This window comes from Acipenser ruthenus, chromosome 4 (genome assembly GCF_902713425.1).
Source record: "Acipenser ruthenus chromosome 4, fAciRut3.2 maternal haplotype, whole genome shotgun sequence".
In the NCBI taxonomy this organism is placed as follows: domain Eukaryota; kingdom Metazoa; phylum Chordata; class Actinopteri; order Acipenseriformes; family Acipenseridae; genus Acipenser; species Acipenser ruthenus.
The window spans coordinates 75,918,387-75,938,761 of NC_081192.1; the positions used below are offsets into that span (position 1 = coordinate 75,918,387).

Here is a 20,375-nt window from a genome sequence, read left to right on the forward strand (position 1 = left end):
GTTACAAATCAGTGGGGAAACAGTGATGTGGAAGACAGTCTGGTAAGAAGCACATTTATTTTCAAGAGAATTCAAAGTCCCATGAAAATCTTTAAGGAAGCTTAATAAAAACTGACAATAATTCAGAATTCAAAATTAAGTGCAGATTATTGTGTTGTTACTCTGTATAAAAACAAAGAATGAAGTTACCATAATCTAAGGGGTATGTCCTATCAGATCTAATGGTTTTTAAAAATAAATATAGAAATATGAAACAAAATATGTCCAGAAGTTAAGAACAATGTGCCAGTGAATTTTTACTGGACATCACCTGTAATGGAAATTTATTGAGAGAATCATAGAACACAGCCTGTAAAGACACTGTCTGAAAGTGAGTTTGTATTAATAATATGTCCAGAGGTTAAAAAAAACTATTCCTGGCAATCATCTGTAATGGAACCTTATTGATAATCACAGAATATATCTAGTGCCAACTATAAAGACCCCAAGTGTGTGTATCATTGATATTGCCAGAGGTTAAAGCAATGCAGCAGGGAAAGGTGTGCTCCGGAGGTTCATGTACCTCTACATTTGGTCCTATGTTACAGTCTATCATGCACAACAAGTACTATACAGTATATTTTTGCATTTATTTGGCTTGATTACTTTTGTTTCACCTGTAATTTAATTTACATTTACCCTCAACTGTCATACCCAACACATGATGATGCATTCTGAGTGCGTGTGACAGGACAGCGTCACTGGCGATGGTGTTTACATCAGGAAGGGAGACTCAGGCACAGACATTGCAGGTAAAAACACTTCTAACTCCCGTGGTTTCAGGCCTCAGGCTGAGCCGTCGCTTTCAAGGAAACACAGCTTCATGAAACTCCCCTCAACACCCACGATAATTTCTCACATATTTAAACAGCACAGCGCACAAAAACTCACCCTCACCACTATCACCAACTGTAGCACGGCAGTAGAAAGCCCTGCTGTATAAATGTATTTATTTATTTTTAGAATGAGGTTTCCCCCTCCGCCCCTGTGTTATTTTGTATTTGTACATTATGATTTTGTTATTGTAATTGACAGTGTGTTATTGTTCGTTTATGGTTTTATAAATATGACGGTGAAGCGCTGTATGTTTTGTTATTGTTTATTTGTATTTATGTATTGACGGCGTAGCCGTGCGTTGTTATTGTTTTATTTAAAATGTGTTCTGGCAGAGGCGAGAGTGGGTACTCGTCCTCTGCCAGGAATAATTAAAAAAACCTTGTGCAGAAGGTGTCCATCTCCCGAATTAATTAAGTGATTCATTTGTTGCTAAATCGGGAGATGGTCACCTGCATAAAAGCCTGCAGCTCTCTGCACTCAGGGCGGGTGTTAGGAGCGAGAGCGGAGAGCGAGAGGAGCGAGAAACGAAATTTAAAATTAATAATACAGGAACAGTGAAGGCTACTGCCCAGCCTGACCTGTATTGTTTAGTATTGTTTATATTTGTTTTGTTTAATTATTTATTTTTGCTCTGTGAACAAGTGTTTTGTGTTTGAACTTTTTATTTATTTTTATTATTTAAAAATAAAATGGCACGCAGCGTCTCTTTATTTTGAACTGCAGTATTTCCCTGGTGTCAGTTTCCTTCCTGCTTCTGACCTGACGTCACCGCACAGCCACCCTGTCACACCAACATTAACTATTATCCTCTCTAACACCCGTGATCACCCTATTTATACATCTGTGGCTGGAGAAAAAATTGAAAGATTTATTCAATTCACGGCTCCAGCCACATTCCCATGTGTTTTGACAGGGAGCAATTTAACCCCCTCCCTGCCAATCCATTATTCCCCACACCAACACATACACCCATGCACCGGCAGGGCTTTCCCTGCCACACTGCCACATTGCCACAGTGCGGTATTCAAGTTGTGATAGTATGTTTAATTATACTTTTTACAAAGCTGTACTTCCTAAAGCCGCCTTACTGAATGCATTGCCAAACTGAACATGCTATAATTGCCTGTCACAGTAAAACAAAAAGGACTGTTTTACCTCGAACTTGAAACTATCTTTCTAGGGGAAGAAAGATGCCATCACAAAGCCAGGGGGTTCTGTTATAATTGTGCATCAAATGAATGTGCTTTCTTTGTTCAAAGAGGGATAGGTTTGTGCACACCAGGCTTCTCATACAGAGCTGGTTGACAATATTACAATGCCCCTGGCAGCCAATGTGAAAATGAACTGGAAACCTTTTAGCCCCCCCCCCCCCCCCACACCACACACACACACACACACACAGGGAACATGTTAAGTGAGTGTTACTAAAATCTAGATTCTTCTCTTAATATATATATATATATATTGTGAGGAAAGAGCGGTGTCGCCTTTAAGGAATGGCGACACTGTGGGGGAAACTACATAACCCAGAATCCCGAGTACCAATTAATTGGGAGGGGTTACTGGGTTTATAAGGAAGCAGGGCAGAACAATCGGGGCAATAGGTGATCGTGGGGAACTCCGCCTTATTGTCCTGTGGAAAGAAACCTGTATTCTTCAGTGTGCTGTAGAAGATTGGAAGGTAAAGTGAACGCTTGTATTTAAAAATAGTTTGGCATTCAGTTAATGCAAGTGCGTTTTTCCTCTTGGTGAGGTAGCCTTTTGTTTTGTTAAAGGTGGATTATTACTTGTGAAACATTTTGTTTTTGAAGTTTATATTACTTCTCAGTGATCGATTTTTAAGGGATTCCGCGGTGTTCCGCGGTGTGTAGTTGTGCGCCGTCACAACAGCAGCGTCTGTTTTTACGTGTTGTAACCCGGGACCAGGAGGTGTGTTGGTTATTCACACACGGCAGAGACAGCAAAATAAATCAGACACAAGGGAGTCGTCAGACTTGATTTATAAGACGCTGTTTATTTTGAACACTGGTAGGAGACACTTTGCATAGAGTTTGCACAGGAAAGGTGGACACGTGGTTTTTGGTTTGTTTCCAACTTATATCCGTGGACAACCGGGAGTTGGCTGCCGGGGTTCTTCCCCACAGTCTGGATACAATTTATTGCCTTCTGTATTCCTGTCTCTGGACGTCCGGGGTCACTGCATTTGTGTTCCTGGAACCCTTCTTAAGGAGGGGACTTGACCTGTGCTTACCTGTGTTTAAGAATTACCCCAGCAGAGGGAGCACGTTTTCTACTTACCTGTGTTACAGGATTACCCCAGCAGAGGGAGCACGTTTTCTACTTACCTGTGTTACAGGATTACCCCAGCAGAGGGAGCACGTTTTCTACTTACCTGTGTTACAGGATTACCCCAGCAGAGGGAGCACGTTTTCTACTTACCTGTGTTACAGGATCACTCCAGGAGAGGGAACCTGTCCTGCAGTACAGAACGACTCTGGCAAAGGGAGTTGGTCCTGCGCTTACCGGTGTCAACTGACTTCCTCCAGGAGAAGGAGTCTCTTTACTGCTCATCGGGCTACATGTCAACTCTGGCCAGTGAGGTTCGCTCCGGTGGACTCTTCCAGTTGGATCTGTTACAGGCCAACACTTGTAGGCCTGTAGTAGTCTTGAAGTAGCTTAGAGAGGGTCGAAGAAGTGAGTTAGTCAGAGGCCCGTACAGGGCTTAGGCTATAGTAGAAACTGTTTATTTGTGTAACTACTGTAAATAAAACATACTTGCCTGAGAATATAACAAGTCTGTGCCGGTTGGTGGGAGCGGGAAACCAGTGTCAATCAGTACTCCGACACTTGATCTTTTACAATATATATAGTCATGCAATTATAAAATAAAGAGTATTGCATGTAATTAAAGAGCAGTGGCACTAGGGTCTCTCTGTTACACAGCAGACTCATTACTGTGCCTGGCTGGCGCTGCGGCTCTACTCTTAGTTAATTTGTACTGGTCGGTTTAGTCTTCAGAAATTCCAGTTGACAAGCCTATTTTAACCAGCAAAAATCAATTATTAGCTAAGCGTGGTGTTTTTTTATTTTTTTTAAGTGAGCCATATGGGCTTAAGAGTAACACTCTATGGGATAAATTTAAGTTATCTAAATAACGTCACTGTGTAAACCATTAAAAGAAGTGAAAGCCAGCGTCTATTGTGTGTGAGTCTCTTTAGAGTATTTTTGTCTGTAAGTACATTAAGTAAGTAGAATGCCAGGTTTGGACCTATTTAAACGGTGAAAGTATTTAGATCTGCTAAGGTTTAGACCAGTTGAAGAGACTCCTATACCATTAATAAGTGTGGTGGTTGTTTTAGATCGCTTTGATGTGTTTAGAATGGTGTTCTAGTTATTTTAAAATAAAAGGTGAGGATGTCATGTTGTATTCTTTCTTTATCGTGACAGGTGGCTTGGTAGTCTTCTCTTGATCTATTTCTGAGCCTTGCCTTCCTCTGTTCACCCTAACCCTAACCCTTACCTCTGTTCACCTGTCAGTTTGCATTGTGGTCTACATCATTTGTGATTTATTTTTTATCTATTTGTTTTACCCTTCTGGGATTCCACTGCCTCTCTTCTTCCTCTGCTCCTCATTCTTAATTTTCTTCACTTTACCTGATCTTTTTCTATATACCCTTTCTTCCTCCATTTTCTTTTTTGCTGGAAGCGGTTGCCTTTTCCTCTCATTACCATGTTTTCCATCTCCAAATTAAGTCACTGGCCATACCCAGAAAAGTGTTATTTAGGACTCAAACACATAACAGAGATGGAGTCTATGTAGATGTCTGAACTGTGTACTATAGCCATACATTTCATGAAGCAAATCCTATTATAAGACACACATGATCATTACATGAGCCCATCCCTAGTTGTAATTTATTTATTTTCAACAAACAAGCTACAGTATGAGTGCCATTGTCTGGGAAAAGAACGGAAACCAAACCAACCAAGGCTAAAGATAAAATGGTACTCTTCTGGGTTAACTTCATCTTGATAAATATTTCCTAGTCTTTTGAGAGGAGGGATAGAGAATCTACATAGTAATCCAGTATAAAAAGGGTTAAAGGGGAAGTCTCATTTGGTCTGTTGGTGTGGTCTGGGGTTCTGCTTTAACATCAATCGATTGTTCATGCTCGTTGAAACAGGAGGAGTTGTTCTAATAAATGCCAGTAGCAGGTTGTATAAAAAAAATCTTAAAAGTATACCGGTAAATACTCCACAAATGAAATGTAACACTCACTCTGTATTTAAGATTACCTACATCGTCTTAGACTTTATTCATATAAATATATAGTTCTACAACTGGTGTAGGGCCATGTGGCAAAGTGCCCCGCCCCTGTGTGCATTTGTGTGTTCTGTGTATGTATGTTGCGTGCGTGTGTAAATGTTGGTGTATAGTCATTGGTACACGGGATATAAACGGGTCTGTGTTTCACGTGTATTTAAAGGGTATATTTGTATTTAGGCACGGGATTGCACATCACGCACGTGCATTTAAAATATAATATGTGAACACGGGGTTTCACGTAATGAATTCACGTGCTGGGATTCAAGTGAGTAATTAATTAGTAATTGAATCCCAGCACAAACAGTATAAATAGATGCACGTTTCTGTCACTTGGGGTTGGGTGTTCGGAAGAGGAGAACGGGTGAGAGAGAAAGGAGTAATTAAAAGTGAAAGATCGTAAATATAAGTGTTTGTACTCACCGTGTTTGTTTGTCTCCGTGCACCGTTTGTTAAGTGTTTAGTCCGTTTTGTTTATATGTTTCTTTTGGCTACCAGTGCCGTGTCCCGTGTTTTTGTCTGTTCCAACCTTTTATTTTCTGTTCTGTTTATTAAATGCTGAACGCGATCACGCGTTCAGCCTCACCAAAACCCCACCTCTCTGTCGTTTGTGTTCCTGTTTCTGGTCTGACGCCACCCACTCCGGCCGTCTTTGTGACACGTGGTGTCAGAAGTGGGATCGACAGCGCCTCCAGGACTCAGGCCAGAGCAGGAACCGCAGTTTGGATTTAAAAAAAAAAAAAAAATGGCAGAAGACACCATCAAAATGCGGGACTGGATGCTGGAAAATGCTGGGCTGGAGGCCCAGTCTATCCCAGTAGTCGTCCAGTTCCTGGAGTTTATGGATAGGGAACGATGGGAGGCTTATGCGAGGGAACAGACTGTAAGCACCTGGGAGGAAGGTGTGGGGTTGGTCCTCAGCTACCTGGAAGCAGTTATAAGTGGAACAGCAGCCCAGGTAGCAGGTCCACCAGCAGAGGAAGAATGCCTGCTGTCCCCGTCTCCACCAGCAGAGGAAGAATGCCTGCTGGTTTTGCCTCCACAGCCCAAGCGGGAGGAGCCCGAACATCCTACGCCTGAGTGGGAGGAGCCCGAACGTCCTACGCCTGAGTGGGAGGAGCCCGAACGTCCTACGCCTGAGTGGGAGGAGCCCGAACGTCCTACGCCTGAGTGGGGGGAGCCCGAACGTCCACAGCCCAAAAGGGAGGAGTCGGTGCGTCCACAGCCCAACAGGGAGGAGTCGGTGCGTCCACAGCCCAACAGGGAGGAGTCGGTGCGTCCACAGCCCAACAGGGAGGAGTCGGGGCGTCCACAGCCCAACAGGGAGGAGTCGGTGCGTCCACAGCCCGAAGAGAGGGAAGTCGGGGCTTCCACAGCCCTAGGACCCAAGCTGCCAGCAGAGGGTGAATACCTGCTGGTCCCACCTCCACCAGCAGAGGGTGAATGCCTGCTGGTTCCACCTCCACCGCAGTGGGAGGACTGCTTGCCCCTCCCACCTCCACCAGCAGAGGGTGAATACCTGCTGGTTCCACCTTCACCGCAGTGGGAGGACTGCTGGCCCCTCCCACCTCCACCAGCAGAGGGTGAATACCTGCTGGTTCCACCACCGCCAGGAGCAGAGGAGCTGGAGCTGCCTCTGCCTCCACCACCGCCAGGAGCAGAGGAGCTGGAGCTGCCTCTGCCTCCACCACCACCAGGAGCAGAGGAGCTGGAGCTGCCTCTGCCTCCGCCACCGCCCGGAGCAGAGGAGCAGGAGCTGCCTCTGCTGCCCGTACCTCCGCAGGGAGTACGGTGGCCGGAGCCCCAGAAAGGGGAGCTGCCGGCCACGAAGAAGGGGGAGGAGGTCTGGAGACCACCAACCCCAGCAGCAGTTTCGCTGCCGGAGATCGTGGGGGAGGTCAGGAGACCTGCTCCCACTGCAGCAGTTTCGCTGCCGGAGATCGTGGGGGAGGTCCGGAGACCTGCTCCCACTGCAGCTTCTTCGCTGCCGGCAGTACTGTGGTCGGAGCCCCACCAAAGGGAGCTACCGGCTACAAAGAAGGGGGACGAGGTCTGGAGACCACTTTCCCCAGCAGCAGTTTCGCTGCAGGAGTTCTTGTGGCCGGAGCCCCACAGGAGGGAGCTGCCGGCTACGAAGAAGGGGGAGGTCGGGGGACCACCTGCCCCCGCAGCTTTTTCGCTGCAGGACGGGACCAACAGGCTGTCAGCCGTGCCACTACCGGCAGGGGTGCTGACAGCATGGCCAGCCATGGGCCCACTGAAGCCTCCCTTCCCAGCCCGAGACTTTGTCCTGGACTGCTGGGTTTTTAAGGGGGGAGGTGGCCGTTGAGGCCATGTGTGCTGCGCACAAGGGGGGGTATATGTGGCAAAGTGCCCCGCCCCTGTGTGCATTTGTGTGTTCTGTGTATGTATGTTGCGTGCGTGTGTAAATGTTGGTGTATAGTCATTGGTACACGGGATATAAACGGGTCTGTGTTTCACGTGTATTTAAAGGGTATATTTGTATTTAGGCACGGGATTGCACATCACGCACGTGCATTTAAAATATAATATGTGAACACGGGGTTTCACGTAATGAATTCACGTGCTGGGATTCAAGTGAGTAATTAATTAGTAATTGAATCCCAGCACAAACAGTATAAATAGATGCACGTTTCTGTCACTTGGGGTTGGGTGTTCGGAAGAGGAGAACGGGTGAGAGAGAAAGGAGTAATTAAAAGTGAAAGATCGTAAATATAAGTGTTTGTACTCACCGTGTTTGTTTGTCTCCGTGCACCGTTTGTTAAGTGTTTAGTCCGTTTTGTTTATATGTTTCTTTTGGCTACCAGTGCCGTGTCCCGTGTTTTTGTCTGTTCCAACCTTTTATTTTCTGTTCTGTTTATTAAATGCTGAACGCGATCACGCGTTCAGCCTCACCAAAACCCCATCTCTCTGTCGTTTGTGTTCCTGTTTCTGGTCTGACGCCACCCACTCCGGCCGTCTTTGTGACAGGCCACAAATTGGTACATTGTCAGAATGCGGTATGCAAAACTTACAAAACTTGACCCGTGTAACATCAGAAAATGGTATGCGGTCAATGCTGTGATTGACTACTGCACACATCACTACGAACAAGACAAACAGTAAATTTACCCACAAAATCGTTGCTTACAATGTTTACAATTTTAGATAACCCAATGTGTTGCTCATCAGTTAAAGTTACTGTAACAGAAGGTTGTGACAGGTGTGGGTATTCACTGTACTGAAGAGGTGGACACAAAGATTTTCTTTGAAACGTTGCTCAGGCGCGCTGATTTATTCATTTCACAATTAGGGCAGGTGCTATTGCATGGTGTTGCCACTAGGGTACCAGCAATGGTAGGGCCCCGGGCACATACCCAAACAGGAATGTAAACAAGGAGTGGGGAAAAACAGCCATACAAAATTACAAAAACACTTTTCAAACAAAGCTATAAAATAAAAGGTGGCCAATACAGGGGCCGAGCGCTACCTCCACTATAAGGAGGGTCCCGCTGTCAAAGTACATGAGCTACACACCCCTCACTATACTGTATGGGGATCGCTCTCTACCCCCCTAAACTAACCCTTCTCAAGGGCAAGGACGAGTGCAGTATTAGGGTATTTTTCTCTTATTTGTTTTGGCTGACTCTCCTGAGCATAAAGGACTGCCTCTTTAATCCTACACCATTTCGGCCATAACCTCAAGCAACCCACGTGTGTTGGTCAGACGCTCCTCAGGGCCTACCCCTCAGCCAATCAGGGATTCACGGTCAGCCAACCCTGACCGAGACCCCTGTTCCAGCAATTGACTGACAGTGCGGCTCCCCTGGAGTGTCCAAGCTGCTGTCCCAGAGGCTTGCATGCGCCGAGAAGCCAGTGACAAAGCCTGCCCCTGTCACAGTCACATATTTAAAAAAAGTGTTCACCTCAAACTAAAATGATACGATAGTTACTCTGAACTAATGTAATGCATTATGCATTAAGGTTCAAATTCAAATCAACATATTGTACAGTTGCACCATAACAGGTGTGTGCTAGAATACTAGAAATGAATACACTCTGCCAGTTCATGAAAGTTGCAGTTTAGCTGAAGCGTGTCTCATGTGTGTTTTGCCTCTGAAAAAATGTAATGCAGGGTACCTAAGGATACCGAAATGTACATTTACTGCACTGCTACAAGCCAAATAAATAAATTATAGCCTACAGTTTCAGAAATAAAGTTCTCGGCATTATACCTAAAACGTCATTTCACAAAAGAAAGCATTTTTTATTAATATTAATTAAATGTTTAATCACATTTGAGTAGCCTATAACACCAAAAAACAAGTAGACATGAAAAAGGAAAAAAGAGATAATAAAAAAACCTAGATCTGATAGTAAACACAGTCTGGCAAATAAATGGACACCTACCTGCATTACAGGACATTTTATTAAAGCGACTATATACAAATGATGGCAGTCCTGTAGTTAAAAATGAAAGATTTCAATCTTTCTGATTATGTATGCGATTAGTTTATACATCTAAAATGTAACATTTTTTCTATGTTTGTCTAAGATTATAGGTTTGCTTATGGGATAGGTTTTTTGCATAGGGCTAACTTTGTTTATTATATTTAGAGAATACCTGGTTTAGAAAAAAACGTGTTCACTTAAAAGTAATGTATGAGTTGCTTTATATTCAGTGTAATATACTTTATTCCAAAATATGTGACTATGCTTAATATAATCCAAAATAAGTTGTTCCTATTTGAAGTATCTTAGAGGACAATCACACCTAGTGACCCACCCACCCCCCTCCCCATTTCTATTTTATTTTTTTCATTATCAGTCTGTGTACTTTCATTTTGCTCAGTTTGAACAACATGGAAACATCAGAAAATAGTTTTTCAAACACTTTTTGAATTTTGCCATGAAAACCCAATTGAAATATATTTTTTTGTATGTGCTGTACCCTAAAAATAGAAAGAGCCTAGTGGACAATCAAGCCTGGTTTTCTATTTTATTAAACTCCTTATTAGTCTAAGTACTTTCAGTGTGCTCAGTTTGAAGCCATTTTAATGTGAGACAAACAAGTTATTGATGTTTGAAAGTCATCAAAATCTTCATCTGGAATGCATTGGGACCCATTGACATTTTTACTCTACTGACTTTTAGTTGTAATTATTGAAGCCCCATAGCACAAAAATAAACACGATGACACCTCCCCTCCCTTTTTTTCAGTCAACACAAAGGGTCTTTACCGCTCCTTTATAGTTCAAAACGGTAGAATTATAAAGGAGCAATTGCCTTTAGGATCAATTAAACATGTAAAGCATATCCAGTTAGTTACAATCGTGAAAAAGTAAATGTAATGTAAAATAATGCAAAATCTGTGTTTGTCTGTTACAGCTATTTGTATGTTCTGACTGCTGTACAAACCCGGAAGGCTGTCTGAACTGTGACCAAACCAACCTGTTTCATCTGTTTTAGTTCCCTACCTGTGAATTCTGCCAGTACTCAAAATATAGAGATTTAATGCTTTTCACATCTCACAGCTTTGGAGAGATGAAGCAAAGGAAGCCACATAGGTGTTCACAAACACTCAAGATGCAAAGGGGGAACCAAGCTAGAATAAAAGTGCAATTCTTTACGACCACATAAGTGAGAATTGTTTCTGCAGCTTCTGAGATTGCAGTCGTTTGTTCCAGTCGTGTGTTCTTGCAGTTCTATCACTTTGGAGTTGTCGTCAGTGTACTGATAAAAGGCCTTGTGGGTTGAGTGTTTTTATTGTCCTTGCTTCTGCTTAATTCAGGGTAAGAGTTTGTTGGTTATATTTCAGCTTTACAATTCAATGTATCTGCTATAAAGCCTTGATAGAACACAATAGGAAGCCATGGAAATATAAAAAAAGCATTTTTGAAATGCCTGCATACTGTACTCTGCAAGGTCAACTAATGATGATACACAGCATGAGTGAAGCAGTATGATCAAGACTTTGTTACTGAACATAGTTTCATTCATTTGTTATGTCTGTGTTTTTGTATTGCTTATTTTTTCACATTTTTGCAAACTTGGTTCATTTTAAAAGAGATCCGTAGAAGTTTGCCATGCCTGCCATCTTTCAAGAGGCACAGTGCTGATGCTATGTATAATTTATAGGGCTGTCAAGCGATTAATCCAGCATTTGTTGTTAAACTGTTTGAACCAACTGCTACATCACAATGGAGTCAGTTTAGTACTCATGTTACTGCATTTACAATTATCAGTTTCCTTTACAGTTTCCTTTACTCATAAACTGATGTTTTGCATTGCTGTTTAAATAATAATAATAATAATAATAATAATAACACACAGGCGGTACAGAAGACTAGATGCACTAATGTGATACTGGAACTCACTTTGACAGTAGATACAATTAACCCCCTTTCTATCCAATGAACCATCAGAAAGTTTTTTTTTTAATAAACTTCCCATTCACAAGTCCTTCAGTTTGTGTGCTTTGCTACATAATGCGGTTCCGTGACTAATTTAATATTCAAATGATGTTTACACTCATTCAATCCTGGCATGCACTCGAGTGTATTAAAATGGTGCTGCAGGAAATTAATTATGGTATGCTAAGAGGGACAAGACAGAGGAATGCGATTAAAAGAATTAATCACCCAAAAAATTAACACATTAATTGCAGAAGTTAACTGTTATTAACTGACAGCCCTAATAATTTATAAAGACAAATAATAGTTTGAATGTTCATTTTTTCTATATTGAGCTATTTATCTTAGTTTATGCTTTCACCACTATTCTCATGCTTGCAACTCTGCTTGCAAAGTAAAAAATATAGTAAATTCAAACCAGCTGTGCTTGTAATGTAAAATATAATGTGCTGTCTTGCAAACATAATCTGGATCCTTGGCGTTTACTGTTGGATCAATATGAAAATGCTGCTCAAGCAATCTTTGGGGTTACTGTTGGGAATATGGCCAAAAAGCCCATTAGCCCAGCTATTAATCTCATGCTATGCCTGAGTCATTGCACTCACTCTTATAATAAAAGCCAGTCAAGGAGCACTTGCCAAATGAGCTCAGGGTGTTTTCGTGCCCTTCACTGACAAGTAAAAAAAAGAAAACTCGTTGAACTGACAAAAAACAGAGAATACCATAACAACAATATTTGGTTTTAATGCACACAGCAGAACTAAATTTCTACATCAGCACGGCTATAAATTATATAATTTCTGCATAGCTTCTGAAAAAGATGACCCAACGTTAAGTACTAGACAGGAAGAAGTTAATAACCAGACCTGTACATTGGAAAATTATATTACTTAACACGGTAACAGAATTATTTCAACAAATGTATGTTATTATAATCTTTTACATTTTCTGTTATATCTGGGAATTAAAATACAGCCCACAGGTTTTTCAGTTTCCTCTAGTCATATATAAAATATATATTCCAAGACTAAAAGTCAAGCAGGAAAATTGTCAAATATTTTTGCTGGACACATGAAATTCAGCTTAATAACCAAGACTTTAAAAACAATTATATTACTTTCTTGTATCAGCAACATTATCACTGGTTGCTATATGCTGTGATGGGGATATTTGCTTGGTATATTTTTTTTTAATTTTCACTGGGGACTTATCAAGCATCATGCTGTAGCAAAAGAGAGTCTACACTGCCATCTTCCTGGTACCATATCACTTCATGTGGTAAAGGTCCATTTCCACAGTCTGGTAGACAATGTACAAGCTTTCAACCTATATAATTGTTTTGCACATCTCGAATTAAAGTACAAAAATAATAATAAAGAAAATCAAAGAACAGAAATTACATTAATCACAAAGATACCGGAGACAGATGCAAATGGTAATAGAAGGTAAACATTTGTTTTCAAGATCTTGATTATCGACTTCTTTAAGGACTTACAGAGAATAGTTTTATGAGAATGTACACCACTGGTGCTTTTGTTACTTAAGCAATTCTTTGTGGCCTCATAGTTGCACTGCGTCAATACAAGTGGGTTAAAAATGAAGTAATAAGACACTGTGATGTACATACCTGAGAATACCCAATGATGTCTCCATTGTTGTCCAGCACATTGAAATTAATAATTGCCCCTTGTGTGCTGGGGTCACAGAACTCAGTATCACTATAGATGCGGGCCACTGGCTTCCCATTCGCGTGCTGCAGAGTGGACAGGATCATGTAGGTGTAGCGTGCCAGTCCAAACGTGTGCAGTCTGATATTCTTCATCCCCTCTTTCAGAATAAAAAGTGAAAGAAAACATGTATTATTTACCCCAAATCATCAATAACTTTAATAAGTACTCAGTTCAAATGAATACATTTCAGAACTAACAGTATCCTACACTGGCTGGTCAAAAACAAATTTGAATGAAATCTTCAATATATGCAAACGTAAATGTTTCATGTAACTCATTATACCTGAGCTATGCAAGAGCTGAGTCAGCCTAGAGATATTATTCTCCCCCATTTTAAGACAAAAAAAGTGCATTTTTGGTATACAGTATAAGCTAAGGCGCTATAGTATAAGCTAAGGGTCACAGAATGGTTTCAGGGGGTTCCTGAAATAACCACATCACAAGCAGACAGACTCAAGTTCTTCATTTATTTGTTTTATACCTGCTCAGTCAATTGCAGTGAATATGTTGCAGAGAGGTGTTGTGAAAGTTCATCTTATTAAAAGCAATGAAATTACTGAAATACTGTTGTATTTCTAAGATATATTAAGGGGTTTGTGACAGGGAGAACCCTGTCGCTGGTTCTTGCACGGATGTGTGTAGCTGTGACGTGTTGCTAGGCATCCAATTGACCAGGTAGGCTCGTCTTGCGCTGAGCTAATCAGGAGGTTCGGATTGGCTGGGGCCGTGCTCGGCTGAAAAAGGCGACACAGCTCGAGGCGAGACTGCATCTCCATGCTACACAGAGGGTCGCTTTGCTGACATCAAGGAGGAGAGCATCCGCTCCACAGGATTAACTACTAAGGAACCCTTCTACTACAGCCCAGCCAGCACCGTCGCAACGAGCAGGAGTCGCTGGGAGGCTGGGACTTTGGGAGCAACAGCAGTAGGTTAGTTTATGGCAGGGGTAGTCAATTATTTTATGTGAAGGTCTAAAATTCAAAGTTACAGCAAGGTGAAGGTCCAGATCACATTTTAACTCTGACCTCTAGCTCAGTACCCCAAAACAAACACATAACCACACAAATATAATGATTATACATGTTGGTTTTAGAGTTCTTCACTTGGTTTATAGGAGTTTTTTGCTTTTTGGTAATGAAGACGACTGTCTTTTTCACTAGCCTGCCTTTTTTGCTGACTTGTTTCTACATGAGATCTTTCCCTGCCAAAACTATAGAACTGTATAACTACTGTACTCTTGTATGTTTCTGTGTTAGCAGACCCAAACATTGTGTTTCACCATTGTAAAAACAAAGCTTATTGTAGCAAACAAGTTGAATGAAAAATGACTGTGGTTTCTCAAATAAAAATATAAAAAGCTTAGAAATATAAAACAATATATAGTACTTTTGCATTCAGTACATTTGTCATCGGCTAATACTCACAGTAACTGAAGTGGGAGAAACGGTAGGTCCTCAAGGGCCTTGAGTTACAGGTGAGCTCAGAAAGAGCAACACAGAGGCGCAAAGATATGCATCAGTCAAAACAGAATGCTAATATCAGGGTTTTCAATTAGTTTTCAGGTATGTGGCACTTACAGTATAGTAGAGGGCACCGATGACATTGTGGCGCGTAGTGCTAATGAGGGAGAGTGTCTCCTCCCACTGGGAGAAAAGGGATTCAAATGGTGCATTCTGACATGTGCTCGACTAGTAGTGGTCTGCTTGTAGTGTCTGACAAAGTACTCCATTAGTGCAACAAAGGAGCTTTATTTCAGCACTGCTCACAGCAAGGAAAGATCAACAAGAACTATTGACTAGGATCATCAAGACGCCTGCAATACAGGAAATGCGTGTGGAATTGGTGACCGCCCCTTTAATTGTGTACAGTGTGGGACACTCCTGTTCTCAGTGTTATGTCAAGTACTGATCTAACAGCATCTAACATACAGCTCTTATGATTACATGATGCCGTTTATTTTTCAGTAAAAAGCAAGTTGAAATTGCAGTGTGTTAGTTCTGCTATTTCCGATATCAAATACACCATAGCATGTGTCATATATTGTAGATATTTTCATGAGCACAATCGGAGAGCTGTTTCAGTGAATGGCAGTTTATTTTGCTGCAGTACATTTCATTTTTAATTCCCTAATTTTTTTATTTTTTTTTCTAAGCAGTACACTTCCTAATTTCATTTTTAGAAATAAAGTCTCTGCAACAGCTGACAGCCCTTCATTTTCTTTACGTTAATTCTTTTGGAGCATTTTTTTAATGGCACGACGTGTGCAACACACACACACATTAAGTGTATTTTTATTTTAGATTTTTCGCTGTTCTTGTTCTAAATTTCTTGAATGCAACTGTTCATTTTAAGCAATTTTTTTACACAACAGTACTCACACACGTTTGGTCACTTTCACAACTGTTGCATGATACTGTATTCTGCTGGTGTTAATACAGCACCTCTCTCTGCACTGAAGCATTTGTACAGGATGACTAGAAAGTAAGTTTACCACATCAACACACCATATCTCCCAAACGGTAGGGCATAGGAAGGTGAAATGGCATACGGTTGTTAAGGGAACCATGGGGACGCAAATGCCACAGTTATTAATTTTTGTCACTAGGGGGCACCACTATGACCTACCTCTGATAATAAGTGTTCAATATGTGCGCCTCCATGATCCAGAATGAATTGCAATCGTGTGACATTGGACATTACGGCAGCATTACACATCTCATCAGGTATGCTGGTCACCTGTGGACAATGGCATCCTTGAGGTCTGGAATTGTGCGAGGGTTCCCTCGGTACATGCATGACTTCAGGTACCCCTATAACTAGAAATCCACTGGTGTAAGGTCCGGTGAACGAGGTGGCCATTCACAAGGAAAGTGACGTGAAATGATTCTGCCCTGAAAGTGCTCCTGCAAGACGCGTTTCACCTGGTTAACAATATGCGGAGGGGCACGATCCTGCATGAACACTGCAGTGTTTATTACATTTCGATGCTGCAGCAAAAGAAATACATGGGCAGTCAGCATGGTGTGGTATCGTGCAGCAGTGACTGCACACGTTTGAGGTCCCCTTGCTGATGGCTCTTCAAAAAAGAACAGTCCTATAATAGTTAATCATAAAGTCACACCACGCTGTCACTTTAACATCATGTTGGGGTCTTTCAAATGTTGCATGAAGATTAGTCTCCAACCAGATCAGACAGTTGCGCGTGTTCACATTTCCAGACAGGGTGAAGTGCGCTTCATCTGTCCACAGGATATTAGCAGGCCACTTGTCATCCAATTCCAGTTGTGCCAAGAACTGCAATGCAAAATCGACACGTCTGTTGAAATCCGCCTCCTCCAATGCTTACACGTGATGCAGCTTGTATGGAAACATCCTCAGAGTTGAACGAAGAGCCTTACGAATAGTTGAATTGGGCAAGTCCAGGCGGCGGATGACAGCACGTGCGCTTGTGCTGGGTTGTTCTGCTACGGCATGGCTGATCTCAGCGACAACGTCTCTTGGTGTCGGTGGTCTGCCGCTACAAGGCTTGTCACAAGTGCAACCTGTTTCCTCAAATGTTTTGGTTAACTTGTGAGCAGCAGCTCTTGAACACGTGACCTTATGTTATAGATAATTTAAACATGTAGACAGCTGGAGGGATACAGGGATCATTATAAGACTGGGGAGTTACTGAAAACTACTGTGGTCCTGACACACTGTGCATCAGTGTCATGTACATGTACTATATATATATATATATATATATATATATATATATATATGTAGTTAACAAACAAAAAGCCTTTCTTTAAATGCTTCATTTCATCCAGGTAGTGCACACTCCCCTATGGCAGTCAGAGAAGTTCGAGTCAAGACAAGACAAAAAAAAAAAAAAAAAGCATGGCTGTAGATTTCAGAAAGCGTCAGCTGAAAAAACAGTTTGAATCACTGAATTCAGCCCTGCCGCTGGTAAATAAGATTCCTGTTCATCTGGAACATTTCACCTAACTTCTGTGTCAATGAGGTGTCAAGTGTCACTTTCTATGAGCCTCAACTGGCTGTGGCTTATCACAGGTATTAAGCGCCTTTTACATAGCCTTAATACCAGGGTTGAAGAAACCATGATACAGGTGAACAACCTTTTATTGCTGCTGAAACTAGTTGCACATACAGTATATAAGACAATAATGCAACAAATATATCCTGCCCCTTCAGTGCTAGACAGTCACATGTCACACAAATGTGATTTTTTAAATATTGGAAGCTCCTTCTGAAATACTGATAATCAATTAAAGCCATCTGATCTTACAGGTAGTCTTGAGTTTTCAGTCTTGCAGCTAAGTGGCTGCAACAGTAGGCATAGCACTGCAGTTTCATTATTCAAGGTAACAACTCCCTCAAAGCAGCCTTTACAGTGTCTACTCTGGTATTCAATTGTAATTATGGCGGCACTATCCTTACACAAAGAAATGTATTCCGACAGACTGCCTTTCTTTAGTCATTTCATTTGTTCAGATAGCGCAAGCTCTCCTGTGCTAGACAAGGAGGTTAGATCAAGCAAAATTTAAATTCTCCTGTACTGTATAGCAGTTTTTAAAAAGCAACAAAACAAACAGCTGTGAAAACGATAACTGGTAGGCAAAGATTCTTATATTCTCTACAACTTGCGTTGGAGAATGTACTTACCAAGTTCCATCACATTTGGATAAGCAGTATTTAGTGAATTTGCCATGTCATGTAAACAGATCACATGATTTTAAGATCATAAACATTTAGAAATAGAATAACTATAACAACAACAACAACAACAATAACAACAACAACAACAACATCATCATCTTGTCTTTGTTTCCTGGGCACTGTAGTTTAACTGCGCCATTAGCTTCATACTCAGGGCATTATTACGTAAAATAAACATATTATGGTTTCATAACACCAGAACCAGAGGAATCTATATTTATGATGTTGTACTGTAGGATACAGTTAATTCTAGTCAGACACCATTGAAAACTAATGCCTCTCACTAAATGGCTGTAGCTGAATCCTGAAGACTTAATTCAGCATCTCTACTTAATCTGACAGACCTAGCACTTTGAAGCAGGAAACCAAACATAATTACTTTTTTTTTTCTTTTAATAACCAAGTGCAAGACAAACAAAAAATCCTTAATCCACATGGACAGGTTTTTGATGACAGGGGAAGACACTTTTGTCAAGGTTTGTCTCTTACATCTGTGTAACCTTATGTGTCACTGGCTGAGAACATTTCAGGAACCTTACGAAAGGAGCAAGTTATTAATCAACAGTGCAGAGCCAGCTGCCTCTTTAAAAGAAACTCATTGAGGACATGTGAAACACCATTCTGCTGAGATAATATCCATTTAATCCAAGAGCTGTCATTTCTGATTTCATACATGCTCCACCGAGCTGTAATTCTCTGGGGAATTAGCAGTGTGTAATGAAAATACTAAAAGTAGAAAGTGTGTCAACGTCTGATCAGTTGACAGTCGCCTAAGGCTTGCACTTGAAACTAACTTTCTTTTTTCTGTCATGTCATTTTCTTAATTTCTTACTTGTTGATAAAGGGAAATAGTTTGGTTAGAAAAGGCAACTAAACTAAAGCCATTGTGTAATTTCTTGCACCAATTAGGGGTAGATTCAATAAAATGAAAACAGTGTTACTTTAAACTGTGGTATTGTGCTGTTCAGTAGCACAAGTCAATCAAACCACACAGAGCCCAAGCACACCCTTTAATAGAAATGCCAATATCAGGTAACCTAAATTCACCCCATGCCTTGAATTGTAAAATGCCAGAGCACTAATTAACTCCCCATCATGGCATGTCCCCTTTTTCAGTGCTTTGTTTATGTAAGAGCAAATGAACATAAGACCATTTGAGAACAGGAGGAGGCCATTCAGCCTATCAGTGCTCATCCCATTCCTAGTAGCTGATTAATTTCCAAACTCTGTCAAGTTGTGTCTTAATGGAGCCCAATGACTCAGCACCAACAATATGGCTAGGTAATCCATAACATACCCATACTACTCAAGTGTCTCCTACCCGAAGTCTGTCACCACTTAATTTACTACTGTGTCCTCTGGTACTGTTTGCTGTGCTGCGCTTAAAGTATTGGCTGGAGTTCGTTTCTGTAAACTCCTTTTATGTTTCATTGCATAGTGTGTGGCAAAATGTAAGACAATGTGTTTATAGTACAGTTGTACCGGTAGTTATAAATATATATATTTTTTTTTACGACTAAACAACAAATACCGATATATTGTGTAACTAATTGATTGATGCTGTATTTTCACATGTACTCTCAATCTCATACAGTGTACAGTATGTGCAATGCAGATACACACATACATTTGGAAACCAAAAGGTCTTGTAATGAAGCCCTGGCACTTAATAAAACATGGGGTATCTTTTCATGGCAAGAACATTTCATATTTAGCTTCAGGCTGCAATACTATTTCTCTTTGATTTTGAGTCTTTAGGACTTCCTATAACAAATGTTTGATGAAACTTGCTTAGCTGTGTATATTTTTAAAAACAGCTTTTTTTTTATCTTAGTGTAACAGGGCGAGCAGCCCTGTACATTGTTTTGTTTATTTTTAGAACGGAGTCCCCTCCGCCCCTGTGCAGATTATTGTTTTTTGTTTATTATGATTTATTGTATTTATGTCGGCGAGCGCCGTATGTTTTATTGTTTGTATTTTGACAGCGTAGCCGATTTGTTTTGTTTAGCGTGGATGGGTAGCCCATCCACAACATAATTAAAACTCGTGCAGAAGGTGGCCATCTCCCGAATTAATTAGGTGATTTAATTTGTTGCTAATCGGGAGATGGTCACCTGTTATAAAAAGCCTGCAGCTCTCTAGCTGGTGGTGGGTGTTGTAGGAGCGGAGAGAGCAAGAGCGATCGTGTGAAACCGAAACTAAATTATAACGTACAGGAACAGTGACAGCGACTGCCCAGCCTGACCTGTATGGTTTATTTATTATTTATTGTTGAGTTTGTGTTCGAGATTTGTGTTTGTTTACTCTTTTATT

At 41.2% G+C, this 20,375-nt stretch overlaps 1 protein-coding gene across 1 annotated transcript in view; it reads right to left on the reverse strand.

The window, feature by feature from the left end:
- The window catches only part of mocos (molybdenum cofactor sulfurase), a 155,824-nt gene that overhangs the window by 53,611 nt on the left and 81,838 nt on the right, over window positions 1-20,375 (reverse strand). The window contains exon 6 of the mRNA XM_033999581.3: window positions 13,241-13,440. Coding sequence (XP_033855472.3) covers window positions 13,241-13,440 — 200 coding nt within the window. The remainder of the gene's footprint in view (window positions 1-13,240; window positions 13,441-20,375) is intronic.